We start from the raw sequence: 19,027 nt of genomic DNA, 5'->3' as shown, positions 1-19,027 counted from the left end.
TTTTGGTGTTGTCTTTTTTTTTAAATTCCCCCAGTCTGTCATGAGCTGCTGTAGAGCAGTTCTGATCCTGAAGAGCCCCAGTTTTGGAAAACTTGCACATACCGCCTGCGACTGAGCACACAGTGTAGATGTTCCAGTTCTGTGCACACGGCTGATTTAATGGGGATCTCGAGACCCTGCTGGGCTGGGGCTCCTTGTCGGGGCTGTGTGCCGTGTTCCACAGTGATCCCCCCTGACGGCACCTAGAGACGAGCCTGACCGGCTCGAACCCGAGTCCGCCGGCCGGGTTGCTCTGCAGGGGAGGGTGTCTGGGAGACGGATCTGCTGCCCTGTGTTTCCCAGAGCTGCTGGTTGCCGGGGAGGGGCCTGGGAGAAGCCACGTTTGGCAGCGTGACCTTTCCTCCAGCGCCGAGGCCGGGGGCTCTGTCCCTGGCGCTGGAGCTGCAGGACATTCTGTGACGGGAGGAGCGACTCAAACCCAAGTCCAGCTTCGGTTTCTCCGGTGCAGCATTGAGACCGGCAGGAATAACGGGCGGAGCACCCGAGCAGGAGACGGTGGGGGTGGGGGCGATCCCCCGCGCGGAGCCCTTTCTTTCAGCCTCTCCCTGGCGACGGCTTGCATCTGCTCGGGGCCCGTGGGCGCAGGCTCCTGTGGGAGGGGGAGCCCTGCCTGTTCCTGCACTCCGGGGGCCGGCTCACCCGGAGCTGCGGCGGGGAGAGGCTTCGGAATGAGGCAGCGGTTCAGTCTTGGCAGTTCACCATGGCAACAGTCCAAGTGGAACTCGGACGTTGGCGTGAGCCGGCCTCTCCTTGAGAACAACAAGCAGGGAAGCAGAGGAAGGATTCTTGCCTTCTGAGCTCCTGAAAGGATTTTTTGCGGGATAAACACCCGCTGTCCTTTTGAAATCGGGCGAATGCGTGACGGCCCTGTGGCTCTGGGGAGGCAGCTGAGAGCCCCCCTCACACAGCTGGGGTGGGTCAGATTGGGGTGACCCCTCTTCCAACCTGCTGCTGAGCTATTGCCCCTCACAGGAGCAGGACTGACCACGTGGGGTTTATATTGTATAATAAAAAATAGCTTTCAATAAAATGATTCTTAGGAGATATTTTTTTGTTATATGATGTAGCTTTTTTTCCCCGCGAGTGAAAGGCCCATTGTGGTGCTCTGGGCAGGGGCCTCCTGCGGCTGCGATCACGTGACGCTCCCTGTGGGAAGGAGGGCCGTGGGCCGACGGCGGCGACCAGTCTGAGCTGGGAGCTGAGCCGCGCGGCTGCTGGGAAGGAGTGCTAAAGTCACAGGAGAAGTGTAATCTGACTCGCCCGGCCTGGGCGTATTTTTAGCTCGTCGGGCTTCTCAGCACCACATTCAGGACAGAGTAAAGTGAATATTTTCCTTTTAATCCGCAGGAGTGGGGCTCGGTTAGAACCTGCAAAGAAGAACGGTTGAGCTACCGTGTTCCAGAAAAGCCCAGCTTGTCTCTGCAGAACATATGAATCAGTTGTCCACTTGCCACTGTATGTGCTAAAACCCAAGTGTAAAAGCTACGGTATAACAGCTAAACATAAAACAGCTGAATGAGAGAGTTATATATGAGGGGCAATCGAGAAACGGAGTCTTGTATACAACTGCGATTCTGTCTGCAATGTCAGGTTTTTCAGCAGCTCGGACTTGATGTGGGGTTTCAACAGTCCCTCTGGGGTAAAACCGTCTCTGAAACATCTTCTGAAGGCAGGCAATGCGATCTGTACGAGAGCCTCCTCCCAGGATGAAGGCTCTTCGAGTCCTGCCATGGTGTCTGTGACCCCGCCAGAGGTCCGCTCTTAAACAGGACGCTTTCGGAAGGTCCAACAGCGTTCCTTCCTGCGAGGCGAACAGCCCAGATCCAGGTCCCCGCCGCTGCACACGCTGTGCTTTTCATGCCCTCTGGGGATAATCAAGACCCCTTCTCTTATAGTAAAATACAATAATCAATTGTTTATTGGGGGGGGGGCACCGGGGACTCCGCACCCAGGTCTGGTCAGGGCTGAGCTCCGCTCTGTGCGGAGTCTGCACGTTCTGCCCAGGCCTCCGTGGGTTTTTGCCAGCTTGGCCCCCTTCGCCCCAGGGCGTACCGCCATTACCGCCGCCCTGGCGCGCTGCCCAACACGCCGGGCGCGGCCCTGGCACCGGGACGTGACAGAGCGCCTGGGCGCATGTGAGGAGCCCTCTCCTCTCCGTTCCTCCCAGCCCAGGGCCGCAGAGGAGCCGGAGCCCCTCCCAGTGCACAGCGGGCGCATGGCAGGGCACCCTTCGGGCAGGACGCCAGTCCGTCACAGGACACACACACTCACGCCAGGGCCAGGTTTCCCAGAAGCCAGTTCACCTGCCAGCATGTCTTTGGGCTGTGGGAGGAAACCGAAGCACCGAGAGGAAACACATGCGAACACAGGGAGAACATGCAGACTCCACGCAGACAGTGCCCCAGAGTCCCCCTTGTTAACACCTGTGCCAGCATGCCCCTTGAATATTACACCCCAGTGTTTAACTGTTTAAAAGGAGTTTACTGTTATTACCTGACCAGATGTGTGTTAAAAGTTTAATGAGCACAATATTAAAAATGCCTTAGTTGAAGAGTGCAATAGTCTGCTTCTTGAGTAACCCCCCTCCATCCATCAATGAATTGACAAAAAAACCTGTTTATTCCTGGTAAGGGTGATGGCAAGCCGATCTTATCCCAGAATCTTAGGGCACGAGGCGGGACCGCAGTCTGGACAGGATGCTGGGGACACCTCGTGCTCCAGTGCTCGCCATTCGAGAACAACATTGGAAGATAAACCTACTGCCAAAACAAACAGGGATGATCCTACAAGCCTGAAGCATTAACGGTCCTTTGTTCTGATAGCTTTAGGGCAGAGATGAGAAATCTCTCCCGGTTCCGCAGAACACGGTGCGCTGCTGCCACCTAGTGTCTAATTCTCTAATAGACGCACGAAGACTAGAGCTTTGCAGTATCTCCAAATCGCTCGAAGCACTACGCAAGGTAACCGGGTGGATCATCACTTGGATTGTGCAATATTTCACACAAATGCAATACCATGAAACATTTTTTGTCGTGGTGCTAACAGCACAACGCCCCTGGCAGCCTACACTTGAAATAATTCACTTCTTGCACATTTTTATGTCGAGTTTCCTGGGTGACAGGTTTCAGCAAAGGCCTGTAACTGCTCTGAAACACATTCTGAACAATACCGCCATTTTGAAAAGTTGCATTGGCCATTTTTCCAAAATAAAACTCACCTCTTCTGCTTCATCAAAGTTCTCACACTGAGGTGCAAATGAAGAGTACTGAAAATAAGAAGGTGTATAGATCATGGTTATAGAATAGTTTCCAGGCACGTCAACTGGCAAACATCTCTTCTCGTCTTCCTGTGTCAACATCACTGCAAAATATGTGCTCATCAGGAAAACCAGGTACTTACTCAGGGTATTTGATCAGTGCAGCACTGTTGCAGCTATTTTCTGGCTTTCTCTGAATGAGTTCAAATTAGAGCATTTAATTTCTGCTAAACTGTGGACAGGAGGCACCACTAACACGCAGTGGGCATGTGTGCAATTAAAGCAAAAGTGATCATCCCTGTGTTTGCACAAGGAAGCCATTTTGGACGGAGTACTTACGGGCTCACGGTGACGTAACAGCGCTTACTTACTATTTAAAATCATTTCCAGACGTCCCAAGTCTCCCGGAAATCGGCGTCTCCTCCCTGATTCCAGCAAGTGATCCATAAGCTCCCGGAAACTGGCCCCCGCTCCCAGATTTTTCTGTATCATATGACCTTGAGCCATCTGAGAAGCTGCTCAGATCTGCTGAACAAGCCGTATCTCTAACAACGCAAATTTGTAAAGAAAGTGAGATTATCCAACTGGACTGGCGAGTTATAGTATCTGTTGTGTATTGCATATATATTATAGCATCTATCAGCGAATTATTTCATTGTATAGCTGTGGTTTGTTTCAAGGGGGACATCCCCCTGAAATCTTGTTGCAGGAATGCATTTCTGTACTGTTGATATATTTACTCTCTATCCTCAATATTACTTATGTACCTGCACGGTTTATAGGCACGCCCTGTTGCCAGTCGCGGCCGCCTGCGGGGGCGGGGCCACGGGTAGGGAGGTACCTGCGAGGGGCGGGGCTTCACCCACACAGACACGCCTCCTATGGAGTTCAAAAGTAACATCGCGCCCCGCCCGACCCCGGAAAAACTCGCGAAACTCCGGAGGGACAGTCGGCCGGTCAATGATAATGTAGGGCCTGGGGCCTGATGTAGTTTTTTACCGACCAGAAACCACGCTTTCTGGATACACATCTCACGCTCATCTGTCTGATAAGACTCACCCCCAGGTGTGTTAGTAAAGCCCACCTTTCAGCTGGCCCACAGCCACAGCCTTGCCTATAGGTTCTTACGGATTCAGCATCAGAACACGGAACCAGTCAAAGACAAGAGGAGGCACTCGGGAGCAATGTTCCCTCTCATTTTTAATGGCCCGTGTGCGCAGACATTTCAAGTAATGCACATTCTTTCCCCAGTGACATAAACTGGTGCGCACTAAATTGAGCGTCTGTACGATTGTCAACCTGAAATTATTTTGTTAATATAGTCATGCTCATAGAAGCATAGAGATGCAAAAGACCGGGACAGCGACTCAACAAGCCCAGTCATGTGTGGAGCCAGCATGAGCAGGGAGGTAGGAGACTACGAGAGCAGAGATATCGATGATTCAGTAGCAGTAATAATGCACAGAGCCCAGCTGGGCCTCTCGCAGCCAGTCTCATGTGGTCAATTTAGCATTTTCCAACTGACGACCGTGTTTGTTTTATTATTATCATATTTTGGAGGGAGAATTTAATTTTTGGTGCGCAGTTCAGTTTTTCTATGCGCGCTGATAAGAGGGTGCACTGCGAGTCAGGGGTCAGTCTCGGGGTCTGTGGACCCCTGGCCGGGCAGGTCTCTCCACACGCCCGCAGCCTTCTGGCTGAAGAAGTGCCTCCTGCTCTCGGGCTGAATTGCACTTCTGCACCGTTCCCGCTCGGCACCGCTGGGTGAGGAAGTTCGCTGGGTGGACTCTGTAGGAGTTTGAGTACTTGTATGGGAATCCTTCGTAATTATGTCTTCTTTAAGATTAAAAAAACACTCAGTTCCCTCTCCCTGTCCGTGCAGGGAATTCACTTTAACCCCAGAACTGATTCTGATTCTACAGCAGCAGCAGCATCTCTATAACAGTCAACCACAAGTGTTCACGATATTCCAGCTGAGGATTTACAATCTCAACACGACGTCCCTTGAGTTCAATTCTGTGCTTTTAGCTCTATATCCTAACATGTTGTATGACTTCACCACATTATATAAAAGATGTAAATTACGTGGAAACAGAAACATTCATTTTGTTCCAAAGAAGCCTTAGGTATCGCAGTGCTTTTTATAGTGTATTGTAGCGCCACGCTGGGCGCTTTAGCCATGCTCACGCAAGGCGGGCTGAGAACAGCGCCTGGGGACGGGACTACGGGACTGTATATAGTGGGGCAGAGGCTGGGAGACAGCCCCTTCCCTTCGTGTCTGTGTGTTATTGAAGGTGCAGCGCTGTAACCCCTTTCCCTGTGTGTGTACCTTTCCCGGTTCAAGTTCAAGTTAATAGATGTGTTCAACCCCATTCCCTGAGTCCCATGCCTGCTCCATCCCGTACCGAAACCCGAATTCGTTACAGCTGTTTCGCAGTACCTCGCCCTTGTCTGCATTAAACGTTCTCTGCCCGGGCTTCAGCCCAGTCATGAGTCTTATCTAAACCTCAGATAATCTCCTGGTTTTATATATTTTTAGTTATTCTTTAACTTCGCGTAACAAAGCTAAGAATCACGTTCATACTAGGAGGCTGTCTCTGAACCCGGGACCAGCATGCAACCAGCGGCGTATAGCCTGTCCAGACCAGCTGCACATTAAGTTCCTGCTCGCGGGTCAGCTGACTCCGCTCCGCCAATGGCCGGCCTCGCCTGTGACGTCACCCGACCCCCGTGTGTTGGAGAGGTGAACTTGCAGGCGGATCGCGGGCGCTGCGGAAAAGCGGACAGTCGGATCAGCGGAGCCTCACTGTTTGCTGACGGGATACGAGGTAAGCAAGTTCGATTTTGTTTTTGTTGTTAAACAAACGGGGTTCGATACTTGATCACTTTATGTAAACTTAAACAATAACCGAGATTTAAATGCTAATCGGCTTGGGAGTTTACTGTTGTTCCCTGGACGGAGGATCTTGGCAACTGTCCATTATTGCGTCTTTTGTTATTATATCGCATATTTTATGCACAGACGGGGATGTTCGCTTGTTATCCAAGTCGGCCGCGCTCGGGTCTGTCTGAAAGGGTCCCCCGTGTCTGACAGGCGCTGTTCCCAGTTCTGTGGAAACTAACTTCACACATTACCAGTGCGCAGAATAATCTCCGCTGTGCCTTCTCTTCAAACAGCCTGTAGCTCTTGTGCACAGTAACCTTGAGGCGTTTTTCGTAAGAGCAGTCTTCAACCTTTAGGAGGCTAATTAATACTAAAATACCTATTATAGAATTTTCTAATTTTAGTAGAAAACTAAGTAGTATACTTTTAGTTTTGTTTGGGGGAAAAATCAAAGTATAGGTGATAAACTGGGTCAACTGTAAACTTTGTCACGACAGCTATAAATCCAGTCTCAAAGAATACAGAAATGTTAAACGGTCAGACGTCTAACGTAACTAACGTTTACCATTTATTATATCCCGTATTTTCATATACAGACATTTATTCTTACGTCTGATATATACTGCAGCCCAGTATGTGATCTCCTGTCACAGCCTGAGGAACAGTGAGCCTGTCTCCCAATAATGCTCAATATGTTTACAGTATATGTAAATATTTTATGACATGTCTCTGTTGTAAATGTCTGTAGATTTTATTTTACTTTTATTTTATGTTTTTTTCCATGTTCATTTTATTATTTTTATTTGCTTTGGCAACACTGATTGTACCCATCGGTCGTGCTAATAAAGCACCTTGAATTGAATTATATTCGCTATTATTGGTGTCAGTATAGAACGACGCCGTCCTTAATGTAATAAAATTGTCTTCAGCTTCGGCTGCTGTCGGAGCACCCCGAATCGCACCGGGTCTCTGTTCTCTGCGCGTTTTGAATTCCCTCCCGGTGCAAACTCGCCCCTGTGGCACTGAGACGGGCGGCAGCCGGACTCCAGACTCACCGGAACTGCAAGGTAACGTTGAAATAAAGATAGAAAAAAGTTGAGTTGAGGAGTGAAGACAAACGCTAATTAAAAGCCTGACTAAAACAGATCCTATGATCGCGCACTGCCCAACACCTTCCTCACGGAGGCGAGGAACTGGCGGTGCTGATATAACAGATCACGATTCAACAGCAGCAGTCACGCCAAGGACACGCCGTGTCAGGAGAAAAAAAAGGCACTTTGTACTGGAGAAATGGGACTGCAGTGTGACCATCGTACCGTCCCTTATCGGAACTCCATGTCCCGATAATAACAGAGCAAAGGATAGCTGGCTGTGTGGTACTACTACCTCCCTGTTCTTGTAGAGAACATCTGCCGTCCCTCCCTCGTCTTCGTCACCCGCTCCACCGCTCCTCCACACTGACACACTCAGTTTAAGCCCAGTTTGTGATTCTAAAAAAGAGGTTCGTTTGTCGCAAATCCACAAAAAAAAGTCGTTTTACAGGGTAGCATACCGGGTCTGGCTGTAGTGCATGTTGGCGGCTGATGGACGCTGAGATTAGACCGAGCCACAGCGGCCGGCGGCCTGACTCGGGGGGCAGTGCCGGCGGGGACAGTGCAGGTGTGCTCTTCACCGGTGTCCTGTCTCCTCAGGCATGCGGGGAGCAGCTGCAGTCGGTACCGGCGCCGCAGGGCCGCGCAGGCAGGTAAGCAGACCGCTCCACCGGAGAGAGCTACCCGTCAGTAAACCCGTCCAAGTGCTCGTTACTCCGGAGAAAACACCCGTTAGCTCTGTTCACGGTGCGTCCTTACCCCTACCGACCTGTCCCTTTATTGTTACAATAAAACCAGGTTTATTCATAATCGCTGTTTACTGACAGCAATGTCACCAGCAATCTGGTGTCTTCAGCCCTCTGTGTGATCCACCAGCAGGACCTTTACAAAAAAACAGCACATCATGTGGTTTTCATTAGACGGGCAATCCTCCAGCCGCCTGTAGTGTTGCAAGAGCTGGTGAGCTGGTGAGCTGGGGACTTGTCCTGCCTCTCACGGGGCCTGACCTGTGCTCTGGCTTAGTTTGGGTGGTGGTGGTGATTTCTGGAATTTGTTTTGAATACAGAAAGGCAAAGTGCAGGAGGAAAAGAAGAGAGGGCTTCATGCAGGTGTTGGAGAGCTTGAAATCGAGCAGATGCTGTTTCACACAAACCTCAGCACCACAGAGAGATAGAGAGACAGCACCTCAACACAGAGAGAGAGAGACAGCTCCTCAACACAGAGAGACAGCACCTCAACACACGCAGACCTCAACACAGAGAGACAGCACCTCAACACAGAGAGAGAGAGAGAGCTCCTCAACACACACAGACCTCAACACATGGAGAGAGACAGCACCTCAACACACACAGACCTCGACACAGAGAGAGAGAGACAGCACCTCAACACACACAGACCTCGACACAGAGAGAGACAGCACCTCAACACACACAGACCTCGACACAGAGAGAGACAGCACCTCAACACACACAGACCTCGACACAGAGAGAGAGAGAGACAGCACCTCAACACACGCAGACCTCAACACAGAGAGATAGCTCCTCAACACACAGACCTCAACACAGAGAGACAGCACCTCAACACAGAGAGAGAGACAGCTCCTCAACACACACAGACCTCGACACAGAGAGAGAGACAGCTCCTCAACACACACAGACCTCAACACATGGAGAGAGACAGCACCTCAACACACACAGACCTCGACACAGAGAGAGAGAGACAGCACCTCAACACACACAGACCTCGACACAGAGAGAGAGACAAGAACTCAACACACGCAGACCTCAACACGGAGAGAGAGAGTATAAAAGTGACAGTTTCTGCTCTTCTCTGGAGCCGCCCTGCCATGCAGCGTGCAGGCAGAAAGAGTGTGCAGGTCCATGTGCAGTAGCGAGGCACAGCTCTGCGGGTGGGGTTCAGTGACCTTCCGGTCCCGGTGTCTCTGGGTTGCCGCGGGCTGAGCTCTGAGCGCTCCGTGTCTCCGCAGGAGGGCCAGGTGTGGGACTCGGTGAAGAAAGGAGCCTTCATCCTGGGCTCGGGCCTCTTCGTTCTGCTCGCCTTCCGGAACTCCCTCACGTGGTAAGGCGGGGCTTTCTCACTCTCGCCTCCCCGCTGGGGGCTTCAAGCCCAGTCAGCCTGCTCCCCTGGCCCGCAGCGAAGCTGGTGCTGGGAGAGCTGGCCGCGCGGGGACCCGGCTGTGTGGCTGTGCTGTGAGAGTGTGTGCAGGCTCACCGCTCACCGCTCGGCGCCTCTCCTGCCCCACAGGCACCTGCAGCGCTTCTGGGGCGCGTCCGGGGACTTCTGGCAGACTCAGTGGACGAAGCTCCATCTCCTGCTGGGCGGCAATGAGTGGGCCTTGTTCTTCGTAGGTGAGAAGGCACATCGCTTCACACTGTTTTGTGTTTCGCTGTGGCCCGCTGAGCCGGGCTGAAGTTAATCTGCGGTCATCGGTCACACTTCTGTCATGCTAGCATGTCGGATTGTGTTTCTGCACAAAGGCAAAGCCTCTTCAGTGCAGCGTCCTGATGCCCTGTGAAAGACAACAGTACTGTAGCTGCTGTTGGTGGGAATTGTATTAATGACAGACAAAAGGTCAGCAGGTGACTGAAGGGGAACAGGAGGAAAACTCCTGTGATTTAGTTATCCGATAATACAAAATCGCACCACAAATTGTATGGTATTCATACTGCAGCTGTCATGGCAGAAATGTACTGCAGGTCTTTACAGCAGCGTGGGCTGGCAGAAGGTGGTGTTCGATTACAAGCCTGCCCGATGTGTATCGGGACTGCTGCACATCTTGAAATCTCTGCCGCCACAGACGTTCAGACGATGCATGATTTTTCTTCTCTGGACAGCAACCATGGTGGTGCCCACCCTTGCGTTCTGGCTGTTCAACGCGGTGCTGATGGTCGCCGACCTCACTGGGAGACCCACCTTCATCACCAGATACCGGATCCAGCTGGGCAGGAACGACCCAGTAGGCTCAAGCTGCTCTCGCTGCTCACAGAAACAGATCCTTACAGACAGATCGGTTTTTTTTAAAAGGGTTGGGAGAGTCTGATTCCAGAGTTAGTTTCCCAGGCAGAGTCTTGCGATCTTTCATACAGTGCAGCTGACACTCTGGACCATTTTCATGTGCCAGCAGCCAGGGACACCTGAAGTGCTTCAGGGATTAAAGTAAGAAGCTGGTGCTTTGCTGAGCTGCTTTTTGACTTGGCTGTTTTGATTTTGCTTACATCATCGGATTTCTTAGCATAGTGCACAAAGTCCTGTTTTATGAGACAAGCAGCTGAAGCCATCAGAGCCGGAGATAAATGGTTTGGACAGATAAGGGTCTGCTACGTGCTGTCTGCAGGACAGAGCCAGCCAGGACCCTGTTCTGTAGGCTGAACTCAGCAGATCGCCTCGCCAGCTGCCCAAAACACCAGTTTATAGACGGGAGATTTCAGTCTGAATTTTAAGAGTTGTTCTTGCTGTATGAAATACAGTGAGTCCTTTCTTGACGTCTGCATGGCCATGAACCCTTTGTGCACACGCACAGGTATGCTCACGTGTCCACACCTGCACAGGAAAACTGATCTGTTTAGACCTGCCATCTTGGATTGATTTCCAGAGCTCTCCGGTCTGTCCCCTTGACCCCCGGTCAGCGAGACGGCTGTGCTTGTGTCCTGCTGGCCGTGTAGTCGGGACCGAGTGCCCGGCCCTCCTGCTGACCCCCGCCTGGCCCCCTCCCGCAGGTCGACCCGGGGAAGCTGCGCCAGGCGGTGAGGACGGTGCTGTACAACCAGCTGTTCCTGTCCATGCCCATGGTCTCCGGCGTGTTCCTGCTCATGCGGTGGCGGGGGAACCCCTGTGGGCCGGAGCTCCCCACTTTCCACTGGGTCCTGCTGGAGCTGTCTGTCTGCGGGCTGCTGGAGGAGATCTTCTTCTACTACTCCCACAGGTGAGGGGCGGGGGCAGGTGAGGTGAGGGGGGCAGGAGAGGGGGTCAGTGAAGGGGTGGTTGAGTGAGGGAGGGGGTAGGTGAAGGGGTGGTTGAGTGAGGGAGGGGGTAGGTGAGGTGAGGGGGTAGGTGAAGGGGTGGTTGAGGAGAGGGGGCAGGTGAGGGGCAGGTGAAGGGGCAGTTGAGGTGAGCCCGGGAGTATAAAGACGAAGGTGTTCCCGGGGCAGCAGGGGGCGGTTGTGTCCAGTGGGGTAAAGACGTGCATCTCTTCCAGGCTGTTCCACCACCCTGCGCTGTACAAACACATACACAAGATCCACCACGAGTGGACGGCGCCGGTCGGCGTGGTCGCTCTGTACGCCCATCCGCTGGAACACGTGGTAGGTGGGCTGAGGGCCCGGGTCCGAGAGACGCGGCTCTTCAGAGAACTCTGTTACCTCTGTCCTCTGCTTCTTGAAGTTTGGGTGTTGAGACAGATCCCAACGAATTTTAACAACATAACCAAGTTCAAGAACACAGGACCCATTTCTCTACCCTCTGTGATGGTGTAGATTGTGTAGGGATCCAGACATGAGGACACAGCCCATAATCCTCAGGCCCTTGGCTCGTGACTGTGTTGCGCCAGAAGAAAGTCCATCTAGAGTCAAGGGGATTAAGGGGATTAAGATGTTGTAAGACTTTATAAGAATTCTGTTATGCAATTAAACTCTAGTGCAGGACATTCCATGCGATTGAAAGGGAGAGATTTCTGAATGTGGGAACTATCATCGCTGTTGAGGAGTCCCTTTAAAAGGGAGTTAAAGAGTTAATTGCAACAGTCAGGTTGAATGTTTTGTGGTTTGTTACTTTACATCGGAAACAAATTTCGTTCACTCTCATTCCTGCGCCAGGGAGCGGCAGCAGGTATTTGTCATCTTTAGGTTGGTTACTAATGAACAGAACACTGCTGGGTGAACAGGCTTAAAATAAGTTTTTCTTTCCACCTGTCATAGCAGGCCAGTGTTGGCCTGATTGTTGTTCTGCTTTTTAAAAGCAGTGGGGCTGCTGTTCAGAATGTCAGAGCTAGGGGGCTCCAGCCCAGAGGAGCAGTGAGCATTTTGCGATCTGCAGCTCTTGGAAACTGCCCCTGACGTGTGCTCAGCACTGAAGGCTGATGCTGCGCTGGAAACATACTGCGTCTGACCAGCTGTATTCAGTTTTGGGATACAGCCCAGTAAGGTTACAGCCCTGTAAAATCAGTTTCCAGACTAGAGCATGATGTCGGTAAAGACAGTCAGTATGCTGTGTGTCTGTGAAAGGGCTGCACTGGGGGGTCTCAAACTCGGGGGTCTGGCCCTCGGGAACTCCATCTGCAACTGGGTCCTGGACTTCCTGACAGGCAGACCCCAAGTGGTGAGGATTGGAAATAAAACCTCATCCCCTCTGATCCTCAGCACAGTGCCTTATCAGCAACAATGATGAAACCACCTACAGGAGTGAGGTGGTGGAGTGGTGCCACAACAACAACCTCACACTTAACATCAGCAAAACAAAAGAGATTATAGTGGACTTCAGGAGGCACAGAGGACATCACACACCCATCATCATTCACGGGGCTCCAGTCAAAACTGTCACCACCTTCAGGTTCCTCGGCCTCCAGATCACTGAGAGGCTGTGCTGGTCAGAGAACACTGCTGCCATCCTCACTAAAGCCCACCAGCACCTTCACGTCCCGAGACAGTTAAGGGGGGGGATGAGCAAGACAACACTCACCAGTTTTTACCGTAATACCATTGAGAGTGTCCTGACCGCTGATATTACGGTCTGGCATGGTGGAGCCACAGGACAGAAAAGCCACACAGAGGGTTGTGAGGTCCGCACAGAAAAATCACTGGGACTGAGCTACCCTCCATCAACCAGATATATCTCGATCGCTGCCACAACCAGGCCCGAGCTATACTTTGGGACCCAATTCACCCTGGTTATGATCTGTTTTCACCCGTGGATTCTGGTAGGAGGTATCACAGTATCAGAACACTGACCAATAGATTTAGAAACCGCTTCTTCCCCCAAGCAGTCCGGATCTTAGCTCAAATTAGCACCTGCACCTTATCCTGTCTTGGCTGTATTATAACATCTATTGTCTAAATTTATTGTCCATGTCTGTTTGTCATTTGTGCATTTTTTCTTTCTCTAATGTTCCTTGGTACAGCAGGGTGCGTAAGCATTCCAGTACACTTGTTGTATATGGCACATAAGGAAATCCTGAATCTTGAGCTGCGGTGTCTGTCCCCCCCAGCTGTCCAACATGCTGCCGGTGCTCCTGGGCCCCGCCCTGCTGGGCTCCCACGCGGCCACCACCATGCTGTGGTTCACCCTGGCCCTGCTGGTCACCACCGTCTCGCACTGCGGCTACCACCTGCCCCTCCTGCCCTCGCCCGAGTTCCACGACTTCCACCACCTCAAGTAAGGAGCCGGGCTTGGGGCTCGCGGGGGGGGGTCACTGTCTGCAGAACGGGACCCCGCTGCCAGCTCCCCCAGTAAGAACGGTGGGGAAGCCCGCAGCAGGACTCGCCGTGCCGCTGGGATTCAGTGTCGCCAGAGACAGGGCAAGCGCGGGGTCACCTGGCTGGTGAGAGCCGTGCAGGAAGGGCAGTCCCACAGAGCACTGGCGAGGAGCTCTGCTCTTGCTCTCCTGTACAGTTTGAGATCAGGGATCTCTACTCTGGGATTCCTGGTCCACAGGATCCCCGAGATCCCCAGGACAGACAGGTCTTGGGGGGGTAGTTAATTCTGCTGCCTCACAGTCCTAGTTGAGCTGCCTTCTGCATTGCGTTTGAACTGTGAGACTGTTGGACTGTTGCTTAAACGGCACATCTAAACTGTCCACCTACCCTTGTTTTAATCTAAAACACATACCACCAGTTTTTTAATTCAACCCTTTCTGGTTGGAGGGCAGTACTGTTGCTAAAAAGAGATTCTTTCACGATCCTGACTTGCCAAAGTTCTCAGTGAGGTTTCCTCACAGCCCAGGGCTTTCCAGAAAAATATTCTGCACAAGGAGACTGGCCCCCTGCCTGCCCAGGGAAGGCGTTTCCTCCTATCCACTGAAAAACCCAGAGAGGCTCAGGATTTTGTAATGACTTGAGCAGGTCTTCCCTGCTCAGGAATAACCGAGCATCAACCCTGCATCCACTCAGGGAAGAAAAGAGGAGCAGGGGGAAAAGTTGACTCACAGGAGCTTGATCGTGGGAGAAGTTCTGCAGGTCCCCCAGGAGGTGAGCAGCAGGGGCCTGCAGGTGGGTGAACAGGCTCGGTCTCCCCTTATAGCTTCCTGTTCCTGTGTTCTCACCCAGGTTTAACCAGTGCTACGGGGTGCTGGGAGTGCTGGACCGGCTGCATGGGACCGACGCCACCTTCAAGCAGACCAAGGCCTACGAGCGCCACCTGCTGCTGCTGAGCCTCACGCCCCTCAGTGAGAGCATCCCTGACGCGCCCAAGAAGGACCAGTGACCCCCCCCCCTCCCCCCGGCTCCCCCTGCTGGCACGAGCCCCGAGCCGAGGCGGGAGAGGCAGGCAGGACCGAAGCACTGTGCTTGCACCTCTCTGAAATGTTTAGACTTTCAGCTCCTTTGCGTGGCAGTGCTTTTTGTATTTTTTATTTCATACTTCAGTCTAATTTTAGTAATCCTGACTGCACATTCCGTGGTTTACACTGAACTTCAGAAGCCTTAAAACAAACAAGCTTTCTGAGAAAGGAATGGGATTATAAAAACAAATCTGGTTTTGGACCAAATACCGAACGCTTTGATAAAACACATTTTAAACTCTGCTAGTTACCATGAACAGCAGGTACTAAACGTAAAGGCTGAGACAATCATTTAATTACTGCACATATAATTGAAAAATGTATAGAACAAGGAAGAATGAATAAAGCATACTTTATAATATATTTTTTAAAACTGTTCCAGGAACATCTACAAATTTGATTTAAATTCCTGATGTAGTGCGTCTATTTTTTTAAACCATCTTCAAATTAAACTGCTCCAGGATTTAAGACTGAAGAAACTATAAAATAACTCATTTAGCAATTGCTCTTCACATTCCTTCAAGAACTTTATCCCAGTTGTCCTCCATCAAAGCAGTGTTAATCTATAGCTTCTTTCTTTACTATGCAGTATTGTAGTATAAATCATTACCACATATTTACCCTGACACACCAATCGCTTACTTCTCTGTAAAGTAGAGGCAAGAGCTGTCTGGAGAACATTTTTACAGGTGGATGTTTTAAGTTAAAGAGGTATGTGCGTGCCTGGACTATCAAACATTTGAGGTTGTGAATCCTGGATGTGAACTTCAAAAGGCAAAATAAAAAATAATCTTGAGTCTCTTTTTCCTCACCCACACAGATTCATAAACTCATTTGGTGTCGATGAACCACACAAAACACAAATGCATCAGACAAGCCCCAGAGCTGTTCTTCACCAGCATGACATGCTTTAACACTGAAGGAGGCTCTCGTGGATGACAGTACAAATCTTAATGGCAGGTGGACAAACTCACAGAAAACTGTCATCTGTTTTCTCCCCCCTACCCCTAGGATACAGTCACAAACAGCAGGAAATCAGTATAGATAACATTCTGTTCATTGATTTGTTCAGACAAAATTTAAAAAAAAAAGAGAAAAAAGCCCCAGCTGTCGGTAACATACAAAAAAAACCCACAAGAGTCATCAAATTGGTGTTTAAAGGTTTTTTTGTACATTTTATACTTTTTATTTATTAAGGAAAAGCATAATTACTACAAATTACAAAGAACACTAATAGCGAATCACATCAGCCTACAGAGCAGATATTATGAATATTAAATGTTATAATACAGGATCTCATTCAAGTATTTTACATTTTCTCATTTTATATTTTTTTTTTCTTTTTTCTTCCTTTTATTTTTACTCTCCACAAGTCTAGGATATTGTAATGATAATGAACTATTAACATTGCATGGATCATAAACAGCTATTTTATATGGCTTTATGGAATTGTTCTCCTTCTCCATCCCCAGACATCACTAGCTGTCTACTTCTAAGCCATTATGAGTTGACTGAAAAGTAGAGTATTACCTCACCCTTTTAAAATGGGCAGAAAACTCTCCCCCCACCCTTAGCGATGCACTGCGACACACAAGAACAGTTAAAGGGCATGCCGGCTGCTTAGCAAAGAAATCGCGTGTAAGGTAGGCTGACACACAGGGCTTTGATTCGGAAAGAATTGGCTCCTCTGTAAATGCACCCCTCCATCCAGACAGTGCTTATTCCTGGTGACCTGTCCCAGTGGCACACTGCACAAGGTGCCTGTCCACAGCTGGGGAAGCAGGCGCACGGACAACTCAGACACTGAGACACCAATGAACCAAGATGGCGCATCTCTGAAAGGGGGAAGGGAGCTGGAGCAGCTGCAGAAAACCCCACACACGGATGAGAACCTGCAAGTTCCACACTGAAGGCGCTGCAGGCCACAATCGAACCCAGGACCTGCGAGGAAGCAGGACTCTAGTCACCATGCCACTGTGCCACGCCCTGTAAACGCAAAGGCGCCTGAAAGCATTCAGTGGTGGGCCAGCGCTTCACGGGCGGGACCTCAGACAGCCCACGCGTGCAGAGAAGGACCCGTTCGCACATCCTGGACTTATGTACCAGCCGATACGCGTCAGGGGTTCAAAGTGAACACTTCTTAGGTGATTCAGCTATCGGCTCTACAGCCTTTACCTTTAACCTTTACAAAGCCCACGATAATAAAAGCTTAAAAAAAACAAAAACAAATCCATAAACCTTAAAAATTTTCCAACTGGGGTAACAAAAGGCAGGAAGACAACTGGAAGACGCATTAACTGCAACGTTTTCAGTGTTTCTGCCTCTCCTGTCAGTGTTCAGCGAGCAGTAGTTTCAGCCTCCATTGGGGATGCCTTTAAAGGCAGGGACATGTATTTAAAACGGAGACAATGCCAGTCTGAATCACAGATTTCATCACCACGCAGTAATAAATTAATTACTCTTCCGCAAATGTTGGGAAATAAAACCTGAAGCGTCGACCGGCTTAATACGCTCTCCAAGTTCCAAGCTCCACCCACCCTCATCACGACCTGCGATTTGTAAACAAAGATTTAAAAACAAAACCCCAAAGTATGATTGTTAGAGCTTTTCAACGGGTTCATTCCAAAACGCCCCAAGCAGACTCTCGCTGCCAATCTCCCTTTGTTCAGAACTGCGGTCCCATGTCTGAAAGGACACAACTGGTTTAGATTATTTCATAAAAGCAACACTGACATAACCATCGAATCAAAATAAAATTAAAAGTGTTAAAAGATATTAAAATAAGAGACCATTTCTTAAAAAGATATAGAATGTACATGTGTAAGGAAAATATATTTTTCTATTAACAGTAAAAAGTACAATGTGGGAGGTCTAAGAAGCATTGAAGAGCGATTCAATATCCTGATCAGGTCACGTGAATGCTAATTTAAGAGACTTTCCATTCTTCGGTGTTTCATGAATACAAATGCGATTTGGATTATTTTTTCAATCAGACGTCGGACTCGCAGAGCTAAAAACTCTGATAGAGTTACTGCCACCTTTTCCCTTTTGACAATTCTCTCATCGTCATTCCAAGATTCTCCTCTGAAATGTCCAAAGCAGACAGGCATCATGTAAAAACAACCTTATTAAAACATGTTAATTACAAGACAACATATGCTGCCGTTTTTAAGCTCGATTTAAGTAGCACACTTTGACAACAACAAAAAGTTCAATGGTGCATCACTGCATATTTTACAGCATGTTTGTCTGCCGAGTGGGGCTGCAGAGGAAGTGCTGCTCGTTAATCATCAGGCAGCAGTCACAGCTTACAGCAAACGTGATGCGCAACTGAGCAGATTTATGGGAGTCATTTATGTTGGTGCAGCTCTATGAATTACATATTGTTCTTCTAGAAAGCCAGTGACCCATAATGCTTCAAACAGTGAAAACTAGGGCAGGGATGCAATTTAACTCAGACTGTCAGTCTGGTGCCGATGCTGGACCTTGAACAGAAGAGCCATTTGCTCTCCTCATCTTGCAATTAACACATGAATAGTTTTGGATCTACTCCAATACCTGCAGGCAGAAGAATGTGGATATGACACTGAAGAGTCTTAATGGGAAAGTGGCAGATAAATCGCCATCAGCTTTAAGCCCCAGACTCGAGAGAACCACACACTGATGAAGTACCATTGGAGAGAAAAAGAGAACAATAAACACAGGCAGCTTCTCAGGGAAATGGCGCCATGCTCCGATCGCTGGAACAGGGTGCTGTACCTCCAGGTGTCGAGGGCAGGGTCGGTCTGCTGGCAGCACGTGGCATTCTCCGAGCAGCTTCTCGGACAGCTAACACCCCGTAAAAGAGCAACTACGTCATGCATTCACAAGATGCGCCTTTGTGGTTATAAGACTCACAGTCACTCCAGAACGGAAGCAACCAATTAATTTTGTTCTACAGAGCAGCCTTTCCTCGTAATACCCTTTTCAAGCACGTTACTTAAATATGTACGTTATAAAGCACCCACAACGTAAGGTGTACTGTGATAACCTTTTCAAGTATTCAGAATTTGTGAATTCCAGTCATCTCAAGTTCCATGAAGATGAGAGCGATCTAGCCTTGGGAGTGCCATCCTCTCTGCCAGATTCAGCGCAAAAGCGAGATGCAGATGCACGCAGGGTGGTTTTGTAACAGACCAGATGATACTTGGAAGACTGTAACCGGCTACAAGGCAGGCGACGAGCAG

At 49.9% G+C, this 19,027-nt stretch overlaps 1 protein-coding gene across 2 annotated transcripts; it reads left to right on the top strand.

The window, feature by feature from the left end:
- Positions 1-5,534: 5,534 nt before the first annotated feature.
- faxdc2 (fatty acid hydroxylase domain containing 2) lies at positions 5,535-15,600 on the top strand. 2 transcript variants are annotated; one of them, XM_088931592.1, is made up of 10 exons: positions 6,042-6,144; positions 7,130-7,267; positions 7,892-7,944; positions 9,279-9,370; positions 9,557-9,660; positions 10,147-10,268; positions 11,029-11,234; positions 11,508-11,613; positions 13,512-13,678; positions 14,569-15,600. In XM_088931592.1, the coding sequence occupies exons 3-10, from the start codon at positions 7,894-7,896 to the stop codon at positions 14,723-14,725; spliced, it is 1,005 nt and encodes a 334-aa protein (XP_088787718.1). In that variant the 5' UTR covers positions 6,042-6,144; positions 7,130-7,267; positions 7,892-7,893; the 3' UTR covers positions 14,726-15,600. The 2 variants fall into 2 exon arrangements, with proteins under 2 accessions (XP_088787717.1, XP_088787718.1); XM_088931591.1 differs by lacking the exon at positions 7,130-7,267 and having other exon boundaries at positions 5,535-6,144.
- The last annotated feature ends 3,427 nt before the right edge of the window (positions 15,601-19,027 follow it).

The sequence above is a fragment of the Atractosteus spatula genome, chromosome 14, assembly GCF_055471065.1.
Source record: "Atractosteus spatula isolate fAtrSpa1 chromosome 14, fAtrSpa1.hap1, whole genome shotgun sequence".
NCBI lineage: Eukaryota > Metazoa > Chordata > Actinopteri > Semionotiformes > Lepisosteidae > Atractosteus > Atractosteus spatula.
This window is presented reverse-complemented; position numbering and strand designations above follow the sequence as displayed.